General features: G+C 38.3%; 1 protein-coding gene across 2 annotated transcripts in view; it reads left to right on the forward strand.

The window, feature by feature from the left end:
* Positions 1-12575, forward strand: part of GGCX (gamma-glutamyl carboxylase) — a 194701-nt gene that overhangs the window by 48772 nt on the left and 133354 nt on the right. For both annotated transcript variants that reach the window (XM_053717809.1, XM_053717808.1), the window contains exons 7-9: positions 1624-1787; positions 1925-2190; positions 7696-7827. In XM_053717809.1, the coding sequence (XP_053573784.1) occupies positions 1624-1787; positions 1925-2190; positions 7696-7827 (562 nt within the window). The remainder of the gene's footprint in view (positions 1-1623; positions 1788-1924; positions 2191-7695; positions 7828-12575) is intronic.

Below are 12575 nucleotides of genomic sequence, written 5' to 3' on the forward strand. Positions count from 1 at the left end.
AATAGCCTAAGGTTAAAAATGTAATGAAAACGAGGGTCCATTCCAAATTTCTATTCGTGCCTTTGGATAAAGATTCCAGTCAATATAGTCAAAAAGGCTTACCATCTCTTCAATATAACATCTGTATTACCCCCAAGCATAATCTGTAGATATAAAGTGATTAGTCACTGGTGCAGATATGTTTCCTTTTAATATTCATTATACAGTATGTTTAGCTAATTTGATCTCTAACTCTTTGGTTTATCTTACCCACATATATATTTAATTTAAATAACTGTGTGGAATTACTTATTACAAGAGTTGTATTACAAGTATAATAGCCACAGATATTTTGCCTGTTCTTGGATGAACAATATATTCTCACTAAGGAGCCCTTGTGGGGCAGGTTCGCATATGTGAGCCTGCTTCCCGCAATGTAAGAAGCAGCGGTCATTAGACCGCTGCTTCTTACACTCTATGCCACCTCTGAGGGAAAAATCACTGAGAGCCCCTTCAGTCGCGTGATTGGTCGCACGAATGAAGGGGTGGGCATTACACACTGCGATGAGTGTGTAATGATACATACGAGCCAGCGGACGAACAGATCCCCTGCCGTATGTAGCGAAGGCGGCAAGTTGAGAAGCTGTCCGCCTGCCTGTTAGTACATGGAGCCCTTAGTAAGAACATTTCCATTCTAACATCCTAAACAAAGATAACATTTTAGATGTCTTAATTTGTATGCATTCCCAATTTCTGCTCTTACTTAATGGTCTCTGGCATGCTGAAATGATTCACTGGTTGTTTCCTGCTCGGGATCATCAGTTCTCTGTGGCTCAGAAGCTGGACTTTAACTCTTTTGTGGGGGTTAAGCACATAGACTTGTAGTGCACATAGTGCAAAAATTGCATGCTGTAACAGATTAGATCATTCAATTGTGGTGCTAAAATGTCCCTGTAAAATAAACCAGTGTTTTCTTATAATTCTCCATATATTTGTACTAATTTCATTAATTATAATTATTTTTTATTTTTTTTATTTGGGAGCAGGTGCACGTGTCTGACTTGGTATGCTTCGTAGCATATGCAGAAAGTGCATTGGATCTGTATTTCTCCCACTGTGTGCCATTCATAGTATTAATGTCCTCATTAAATGGACAGTCAACACCAGAATTTTTGTTGTTTAAAAAGATAGATAATCCCTTTATTACCATTCCCCTATTTTGCATAACCAACACTGTTATAATAATACAAATTTTTCCTCTCTGTAATTACCTTGTATCGAAGCCTCTGCAAACTGCCCCCTAATTTCAGTTCTTTTGACAGACTTGCATTTTAGCTAATCAGTGCTCACTCCTAGGTAACTTCATGTGCGTGAGCACAGTGTTTTTTATATGACACATATGAACTAATGCCCTCTAGTGGTGAAAAACTGTCAAAATGCATCAGATTATAGGCAGCCTTCAAGGTCTAAGAAATTGCATATGAGCCTACCTAGGTTTAGCTTTCAGCTAAGAATACCAAGAAAACAAAGCAAAATTGGTAATAAAAGTAAATTGGAAAGTTGTTTAAAATTACATTACCTATCTGAATCATGAACGTTTATTTTGGACTTGACTGTCCCTTTTAAACTGTGTAATTCTCACAGGCTGTTCCTGTCGGAGGAGATGACCAACCTTATAATTATACACTGGGGAGGTCTGATAATAGATCTGACTGCAGGCTACCTTTTGTTCTTTGATGCTACTCGCCCTGTGGCTTTGTTCTTTGTTTCGCAGTTTCACTGCATGAATTCTCAGCTCTTCAGTATTGGTGAGTAATAAAACCATGTTGCCTTTATAGCCTGTCTTATACTTTATCTCCTCTGCCTTAGGCTGCAGCTCTTTTTCTCTTTCTATGCTATCTTCTCTGTACCTTCTTTAATCTCCCTTCCCTGCTCCTTTTGACAGGTATGTTCTCCTACACAATGTTAGCTACCAGTACTCTCTTCTGTTACCCTGACTGGCCGCGACGTCTAGTGACCAAACTACCCAGCTGCTTGCATAGGTTGCTGCCCGCTACAAAGCCGCCTCAGTTAAGCACTGATTGTTTGTACTCTGGACAAAAGGGAAAGACATCTGCACAACCAAGACTGAGACATAAACTTGGAGTTGTCTTTACTATTGTCTATATATTAGAACAGCTATTTTTACCATATTCACACTTCATAACTCAGGTAAGAATTTCTTTTACCTCATTTCTTTACCATAATGGTATATTCCATATAACAATTGACATGTATTTACTTGTCTCTTTATATAAATTATTGTTGTGAGAATACCCCTCCTTACACAACAGTGTTACATTATTTTTACCGATCTCCATGCAACAACCTTTCAAGTGATGAGGTACAGGGGTGTAGTCACTTGTTTGTTTAAATAAATTACTGTTGTGAAAAAACCCTCCTATTCATAACCGTGGCACATTCCATTTACTTGCCTTCTTTATCCATCAATCGGGAGATCCACCTTTTGTTTCTATAGTCAGGTTACTTGTTATCCTTCATATCCAAAAATTCAAAGACTCCAGCCTCCGCAATCAATAAAATACTTTTATTGTTTTACATATAGGGTCCCAGCAACATATACAACGTTTCAAGCCTGCAATAGGCTCTTAGTCATGTACACTTTAATTATACAGGTTCCTGCCTTTTATACCTGCACCTGTTGTCCATTAACCCATTCCATGAAAACACAGCTGTTGCAACAGCGGCATCTTGTGGATGCAAATCATATTGTATCAATATATGTTTCCTATTTTTTTGTATTTACCAAATGGAATAGGTAAGTGACATCTATATAAGAAGTTAAAAACAACATAAAAACCTATATATACAATTAAGAGGAGCATGAAAATTTGACCAACTAGAATAATTCACAACATTAGGGGCTAGTGTGCAGAATAAATATTAAGAAGGGCAAATACTTTAAAGTCAAATTTTAATTTTTCATATAGAGTCTAATTTGTTAACCAGATAACTATTTACCAAAATTCTACCCTAGGTTCATTCCTACGGACACATTTATATGTACTATGTAGAGTACAAAATCTTTAATAGAATAGACTCCAATCAAAGTCCTTGTTGAGACCCTTGGGGATTAGAGAGTCTAGTTTATGTATCCAAAACATCTCTCTAATCTTTAGGAGATGTTCCCTGTCTCCTACCCTCCTTGGTTTGACTACCTGATCTATAACTTGGAATCTAAGTTGACTGATGTTATGACCTGCAGAGAGGAAGTGAGAGGACACTGGAGCTTCTTTATTTCTACATCTTATGTTTGACTTATGTTCTGTTATCCTCTCCCTGACCTCCCTGCAGGTCTCGCCAATATAAACAAGTCCATACGGACATTTTATCATATAAACAGCAAAAGTTGTTCTACATGTCAAGTATCCTTTTATTTCAAACTTCCACTGATTGGATGATAAAAACGTTTTCCTTTTATCATAGAGCTGCAGTGACTGCAGCTCAAACATGGATAACATCCATTGCTACTGCTACCTATTGCTAACTGTACATTTTTCTTACCAGTACCTATATCAGTGTGGACAAGTGAGTCCTTAATACTCTTGTTTCTTTTGTATGCAACCATAGGATTTTTTGCAAATTCTTCAACTTGTGGATTACACTCCCTCATTATGTGCCAGTGCTTTTTTTAATGCACCTGCAATTTTTTTACTTAATCTGTTGTATTGTCTTACAAGTATTACACTATTTTTTCCTTTTTCACATCTTGGTTCTTGAATTTGTCTAGACTCATCAACTGCAGTTGTGAGTTGTTCTGCTATTAATTTTGGAGGGTATTTTCTGGCAATAAATTTATTAGCCATCTCTTCTAATCTTTGTTTACATTTGTCACTGTCTGAAACAATCCCTGTTACTCTAGTAAATTGGCTCTTTGGTATTGCCTTGAAAATGTTATTCGGATGACAGCTACCATATTGCAATAGATTGTTTTTGTCAGTTTTTTTTGTGTATAAATCTGTTTCCAAGAAACCACATTTTTTGTAAACCTATGTATCTAAATACTCTATGCCTACTTCACTCATGTTTAGACTGAACTTGAGTCCCCTTACATAACAGTTTAAATCCTGTACAAATAATAAAAGGCTCCCAACGTCAACATACGCCAACATTTTTATGAACAGTTTTGAGGAACACTTTGTGTACCCCAATGCTTTGTTCAAACTCTAAGGCGCCTCCTGGTGGAGGTACATAGACGGTGTGTTTGGCGTGTGGGGGGGGGGCGACGTTGGGAGCCTTTTATTATTTGTACAGGATTTAAACTTATGTAAGGGGACTCAAGTTCAGTCTAAACATGAGTGAAGTAGGCATAGAGTATTTAGATACATATGATTACAAAAAATGTGGTTTCTTGGAAACAGATTTATACTCAAAAAAACTGACAAAAACAATCTATTGCAATATGGTAGCTGTCATCCGAATAACATTTTCAAGGCAATACCAAAGAGCCAATTTACTAGAGTAAAAAGGATTGTTTCAGACAGTGACAAATGTAAACAAAGATTAGAAGAGATGGCTAATAAATTTATTGCCAGAAAATACCCTCCAAATTAATAGCAGAACAACTCACAACTGCAGTTGATGAGTCTAGACAAATTCAAGAACCAACCCTGTGAAAAAGGAAAAAATAGTGTAATACAACAATACAACAGATTAAGTAAAAAAATTGCAGGTGTATAAAAAAAGCACTGGCACATAATGAGGGAGTGTAATCCACAAGTTGAAGAATTTGCAAAAAATCCTATGGTTGCATACAAAAGAAACAAGAGTATTAAGGACTCACTTGTCCACACTGATATAGGTACTGGTAAGAAAAATGTACAGTTAGCAATAGGTAGCAGTAGCAATGGATGTTATCCATGTTTGAGCTGCAGTCACTGCAGCTCTATGATAAAAGGAAAACGTTTTTATCATCCAATCAGTGGAAGTTTGAAATAAAAGGATACTTGACATGTAGAACAACTTTTACTGTTTATATGATAAAATGTCCGTATGGACTTGTTTATATTGGCGAGACCTGCAGGGAGGTCAGGGAGAGGATAACAGAACATAAGTCAAACATAAGATGTAGAAATAAAGAAGCTCCAGTGTCCTCTCACTTCCTCTCTGCAGGTCATAACATCAGTCAACTTAGATTCCAAGTTATAGATCAGGTAGTCAAACCAAGGAGGGTAGGAGACAGGGAACATCTCCTAAAGATTAGAGAGATGTTTTGGATACATAAACTAGACTCTCTAATCCCCAAGGGTCTCAACAAGGACTTTGATTGGAGTCTATTCTATTAAAGATTTTGTACTCTACATAGTACATATAAATGTGTCCGTAGGAATGAACCTAGGGTAGAATTTTGGTAAATAGTTATCTGGTTAACAAATTAGACTCTATATGAAAAATTAAAATTTGACTTTAAAGTATTTGCCCTTCTTAATATTTATTCTGCACACTAGCCCCTAATGTTGTGAATTATTCTAGTTGGTCAAATTTTCATGCTCCTCTTTTAATTGTATATATAGGTTTTTATGTTGTTTTTAACTTCTTATATAGATGTCACTTACCTATTCCATTTGGTAAATACAAAAAAAATAGGAAACAAATATTGATTCAATATGATTTGCATCCACAAGATGCCGCTGTTGCAACAGCTGTGTTTTCATGGAATGGGTTAATGGACAACAGGTGCAGGTATAAAAGGCAGGAACCTGAATAATTAAAGTGTACATGACTAAGAGCCTATTGCAGGCTTGAAACGTTGTATATGTTGCTGGGACCCTATATGTAAAACAATAAAGGTCTTTTATTGATTGTGGAAGCTGGAGTCTTTGAATTATTGGATATTAAGGAGATTTGGCAAGTCTGTCAATGCGTGCCCCACTGGAAAAAGACAAGAAAAGGTGTGCTGTTTCCACAAACTTTTGGATATTACTTGTTATCCTGCAACAGAGTTGTCCAATCCTCTGTCGCCAAAGGCTAGAGACTGACCAAGTGTTTTGGATATTCTTGTGAGAGCACAAGTTAGTCACTTAGTGGTTTAGGTATTTTGCTTTTCTTTTACCGGACCATTCCAAAAATGTCTCTGGCTCTGTAGGATAAACACTTGCAAGTCCTGTCCTATAGCCACTATTAAGGAATTCTGAGGCACTGAAATAGTTGTAAATTGTTCCTATATTGTTAAACCAGTGGGAGATTCCAAAAATACTTAAATGGACCTAAGCACTTTGTACAATAAAATGTTTAATTATTTGTAATCGAAGAAAGCATTATGCTTTCAGTATTTATTTATTTTGACCCACTTTCCTCTATATTAACTCTGAGAATTGGAAGTGCACACAGATTCAGCTGCACTGCAACAAGTGTAGCTTAAACTGTGTAATATCTGACTGGTATATAGAACAGCTATATTTAAAACAAATTTCTTTTAACAAAAAACAATAGTTAAAACATTAATCATACATATAATTTCATACTTATATCATATAGATTACATATAGCAGCACAAAGTTTGTTAGGCAAAAAGTCTTTGTTGCCAAATTTCCACTTTTAGTTTGCAAGTCAAGTGGATACATATCATAATATGTCAGTCTCCCTGCAAAAGTAAGGAGACTATGTCACCGGCCTTTCTGCAGTTTTTTAACACCAAACCGTACTGCACTTTTCAAACACAGTGGTGCGCTGCTTCCCAATCTCCACGGAAACCTGGAGGAGCTTGACAAAGACAGGGAATCTGCTGAAACACGTTGCTCTAGTTTGGACTCCTCCAGGTTTCCGTAGAGATTAGGAAGCAGCGCACCGCTGTAATTGAAAAGTTTCACCAAGCTTTGGTGTAAAGACTGCCTAGCCTGAGCCCTTGGACTTGGCCCACTATAACAAAGCCCAAGTAAACAGAACTGAGTTGGCGTATATAAGGATCGTCACCACAAGAACTTCGGTTTAAGTAACCATAACGCACCTTCCTTGTGGTTGAATCTTATTTCTGGTGACATAGTCTCCTTACGTTTGCAGGGAGTCTGACATATTGTGATATGTAACTATCCATGTGAACTTAAAGGGGAAATTTGGCAACACAGACTTTATATGTATGATTGACGTTTTAAATATAGCTGTTCTATATACCAGTGAGATATTACACAGATTAAGCTCCACTCGTTGCAGCGCAGCTGTATCTTAATTCTTTTATTGAGTGGAATGGAATTAATTTGTAGAATACAGATTTGTTGCAGATTGGAAGGCTCTTGTTAACATAGCCATTTTCTGTGTATTTGGTTTGAGCGCAGGGTCGTTCCTTGTTTTTACAGTAGACTTGACAAGCCTAACCCGTTCTACTTATCTGATCCCTAATTGTCCTTAGGAGAGTTGATAAGATACTGTAAAACAATGCAAGTTATGCTTACATAATAACACTTGCAAGGCATGTCTATTCCAGTTACAGATTGTCTTCTCCAAATAAGGCAAATAATGGGAGGGGGGAGTTACGCCATTGAAAAACATTTGCAGCAAACATGTTGTATTATATTCAGAAAGTTTCCATATTCTACTTGGCTAGAGAAAGGTTATGCAAATAAAGTGACTTATGTGATTTTAACTATGTAAGTGACAGCGTACAGTTTGACCCTAATTATAAATGGCTTCATGTCAGCATTTATGGTTTTCTTCCTTCAGGGCTACAATAACTGGACAAATGGCCTGTATGGGTACTCTTGGGACATGATGGTTCACTCCCGCTCGCATCAGCATTTGAAGATCACCTACAAAGATGGGATTACTGGTGAAATTGGATACTTGAACCCTGGGGTGAGTCTTTGTATGAGGTCTGTAATGAGTCAAGGCCTTGGTAGCTATTTACATGCATGCATAGTACAGTTTTCATATATTGGTTAGTGCAGGGGGTAGATAACCATTTTTATCTTTATACTTTTGTTTATGCACTAAAAATCCAAGCTGAAGCGCTAATTTATTGAGAGCCTGTAAATGGGCAAATTCGTCCATTTACAGGCGTGAGATAAATAACCAGCCATTAGAAGTGGCTGGTTATTGCTATAGCGAGCTTGCTGTAGCATTTAATGCTCAGAAAATTTACCATGATCTTTTCCAAAAGGCATTTTTAAGGGGTTAAAAGTTGGCGGCTGTGGGCAGTTAGAAAAAAACTGCACTAAAAAGTGCCTTTACATTGCAATGTATGTATGTATATATGTATGTATGTGTGTATATATATATATATATATATATATATATATATATATATCAGTGAAGTCAGAGGTTGGTGAGGCACTTGCTATGATATGCCCGACAAACCCATATATGAACCTAATCGATGTAGCTTAAATATACAAATAATTTAGCAGGTTGCACAAGGGCAATTAGCACATTAATTACAACACACACTTTAACTATATTTTATTTGCTGTTTAGAGAGGTTAAATGACATATACATATTTGTGTCACTGGCTGTGTAATTGTATTAATGGTAAAAAGAAATCAAATAATTGCCTGAGAGTGACAGATGACAGTCAGACGCCATTTCTGCACTGTGGAAAGATTCTCCACAGTGCAGAAATGGCGTCTGACTGTCATCTGTCACTCTCAGGCAATTATTTGATTTCTTTTTACCATTAATACAATTACACAGCCAGTGACGCAAATATTTATATTTCTCCAACATAGGTGTGTCCGGTCCACGGCGTCATCCTTACTTGTGGGATATTCTCTTCCCCAACAGGAAATGGCAAAGAGCCCAGCAAAGCTGGTCACATGATCCCTCCTAGGCTCCGCCTACCCCAGTCATTCTCTTTGCCGTTGTACAGGCAACATCTCCACGGAGATGGCTTAGAGTTTTTTAGTGTTTAACTGTAATTTTTATTATTCAATCAAGAGTTTGTTATTTTAAAATAGTGCTGGTATGTACTATTTACTCTGAAACAGAAAAGAGATGAAGATTTCTGTTTGTAAGAGGAAAATGATTTTAGCAACCGTTACTAAAATCGATGGCTGTTCCACACAGGACTGTTGAGAGGAATTAACTTCAGTTGAGGGAACAGTGAGCAGAATTTTACTGCTTGAGGTATGACACATTCTAACAAGACGATGTAATGCTGGAAGCTGTCATTTTCCCTATGGGATCCGGTAAGCCATTTTTATTACAGACAATAAATAAGGGCTTCACAAGGGCTTTTTAAGACTGTAGACATTTTCTGGGCTAAATCGATTCATATATAAACATATTTAGCCTTGAGGAATCATTTTAATCTGGGTATTTTGTAAAATAATATCGGCAGGCACTGTTTTGGACACCTTATTCTCTAGGGGCTTTCCCTAATCATAGGCAGAGTCTCATTTTCGCGCCGGTATTGCGCACTTGTTTTTGAGAAGCATGACATGCAGTCGCATGTGTGAGGAGCTCTGATACATAGAAAAGACTTTCTGAAGGCGTCATTTGGTATCGTATTCCCCTTTGGGCTTGGTTGGGTCTCAGCAAAGCAGATACCAGGGACTGTAAAGGGGTTAAAGATAAAAACGGCTCCGGTTCCGTTATTTTAAGGGTTAAAGCTTCCAATCCGCAGGCCAGAGTGGGTCATTGTCACGACCGACGCCAGTCTGATGGGCTGGGGCGCGGTCTGGGGACCCCTGAAAGCTCAGGGTCTTTGGTCTCGGGAAGAATCTCTTCTACCGATAAATATTCTGGAACTGAGAGCGATACTCAATGCTCTCAAGGCTTGGCCTCAGCTAGCAAAGGCCAAGTTCATACGGTTTCAATCAGACAACATGACGACTGTTGCGTACATCAACCATCAGGGGGGAACAAGGAGTTCCCTGGCGATGGAAGAAGTGACCAAAATCATTCAATGGGCGGAGACTCACTCCTGCCACCTGTCTGCAATCCACATCCCAGGAGTGGAAAATTGGGAAGCGGATTTTCTGAGTCGTCAGACATTACATCCGGGGGAGTGGGAACTCCATCCGGAAATCTTTGCCCAAATTACTCAACTGTGGGGCATTCCAGACATGGATCTGATGGCCTCTCGTCAGAACTTCAAGGTTCCTTGCTACGGGTCCAGATCCAGGGATCCCAAGGCGACTCTAGTAGATGCACTAGTAGCACCTTGGACCTTCAAACTAGCTTATGTATTCCCGCCGTTTCCTCTCATCCCCAGGCTGGTAGCCAGGATCAATCAGGAGAGGGCATCGGTGATCTTGATAGCTCCTGCGTGGCCACGCAGGACTTGGTATGCAGATCTGGTGAATATGTCATCGGCTCCACCATGGAAGCTACCTTTGAGACGAGACCTTCTTGTTCAAGGTCCGTTCGAACATCCGAATCTGGTCTCACTCCAACTGACTGCTTGGAGATTGAACGCTTGATCTTATCAAAACGAGGGTTCTCAGATTCTGTTATTGATACTCTTGTTCAGGCCAGAAAGCCTGTAACTAGAAAAATTTACCACAAAATATGGAAAAAATATATCTGTTGGTGTGAATCTAAAGGATTCCCTTGGGACAAGGTAAAAATTCCTAAGATTCTATCCTTTCTTCAAGAAGGATTGGAGAAAGGATTATCTGCAAGTTCCTTGAAGGGACAGATTTCTGCCTTGTCTGTGTTACTTCACAAAAAGCTGGCAGCTGTGCCAGATGTTCAAGCCTTTGTTCAGGCTCTGGTTAGAATCAAGCCTGTTTACAAACCTTTGACTCCTCCTTGGAGTCTCAACTTAGTTCTTTCAGTTCTTCAGGGGGTTCCGTTTGAACCCTTACATTCCGTTGATATTAAGTTATTATCTTGGAAAGTTGTGTTTTTGGTTGCAATTTCTTCTGCTAGAAGAGTTTCAGAATTATCTGCTCTGCAGTGTTCTCCTCCTTATCTGGTGTTCCATGCAGATAAGGTGGTTTTACGTACTAAACCTGGTTTTCTTCCGAAAGTTGTTTCTAACAAAAACATTAACCAGGAGATAGTCGTGCCTTCTTTGTGTCCGAATCCAGTTTCAAAGAAGGAACGTTTGTTGCACAATTTGGATGTTGTTCGCGCTCTAAAATTCTATTTAGATGCTACAAAGGATTTTAGACAAACATCTTCCTTGTTTGTTGTTTATTCTGGTAAAAGGAGAGGTCAAAAAGCAACTTCTACCTCTCTCTCTTTTTGGATTAAAAGCATCATCAGATTGGCTTATGAGACTGCCGGGCGGCAGCCTCCTGAAAGAATCACAGCTCATTCCACTAGGGCTGTGGCTTCCACATGGGCCTTCAAGAACGAGGCTTCTGTTGATCAGATATGTCGGGCAGCGACTTGGTCTTCACTGCACACTTTTACCAAATTTTACAAGTTTGATACTTTTGCTTCTTCTGAGGCTATTTTTGGGAGAAAGGTTTTGCAAGCCGTGGTGCCTTCCATTTAGGTGACCTGATTTGCTCCCTCCCTTCATCCGTGTCCTAAAGCTTTGGTATTGGTTCCCACAAGTAAGGATGACGCCGTGGACCGGACACACCTATGTTGGAGAAAACAGAATTTATGTTTACCTGATAAATTACTTTCTCCAACGGTGTGTCCGGTCCACGGCCCGCCCTGGTTTTTTAATCAGGTCTGATAATTTATTTTCTTTAACTACAGTCACCACGGTATCATATGGTTTCTCCTATGCAAATATTCCTCCTTTACGTCGGTCGAATGACTGGGGAAGGCGGAGCCTAGGAGGGATCATGTGACCAGCTTTGCTGGGCTCTTTGCCATTTCCTGTTGGGGAAGAGAATATCCCACAAGTAAGGATGACGCCGTGGACCGGACACACCGTTGGAGAAAGTAATTTATCAGGTAAACATAAATTCTGTTTTCATTTAACCTCTCTAAACAGCAAATAAAATATAGTTAAAGGCAAGTTTTATTTTGAATTTCCTATCCCTTTAAAGGAATATGAAACCCATATTTTTTCTGTCATGATTCAGAAAATTTCTAATGTACTCCTATTATAATTTTTTTGAGTAGTACATTAGAAATTTGCTTCAAATTGCATGCTGTATCTGAATTATGAAATAAAAAAATATTGGTTTCAAATCCCTTGAAAGTTTTAAAGACACAAATGCTGCTGAGCATATCTAGATATTTTTATTTCAACAAAAATTAACAAGTGATCAATACTGCAAACACTACTGCTGCCACTCAAGAAACGCACATGCTCTATCCCACTAGGTATGCTTTTCAACAAAGGATTAAAAAAGAGTTAATTAAATAATAATACAATTACATTAGAAAGTTTCCAATTTTTATCAGAATCATGGAAGTTTAATACTTTAGCCAAGACAGTTAGCAAGCACGTGGCATGCTAAGTTATGTAAACAGTGCTACTGTTAACCCAAAATGTACCAATGAATATCATTAATATGCAATGAATACAACATCTCTAAATTGGATTGTACATTCAAAATGCTATTCCTCATTTTTAGTCCCCTATTTCAGTGATATGAGTCTCTTTTATGCTGTTAGAGTCTGAGTTCAGGGGGTTAACATTAAACAGAAAATAAACACATAAAGGAAGTTGCATCTAAAAGGAAGATGTCTT

This window comes from Bombina bombina, chromosome 6 (assembly GCF_027579735.1).
Source record: "Bombina bombina isolate aBomBom1 chromosome 6, aBomBom1.pri, whole genome shotgun sequence".
In the NCBI taxonomy this organism is placed as follows: Eukaryota; Metazoa; Chordata; class Amphibia; order Anura; family Bombinatoridae; genus Bombina; species Bombina bombina.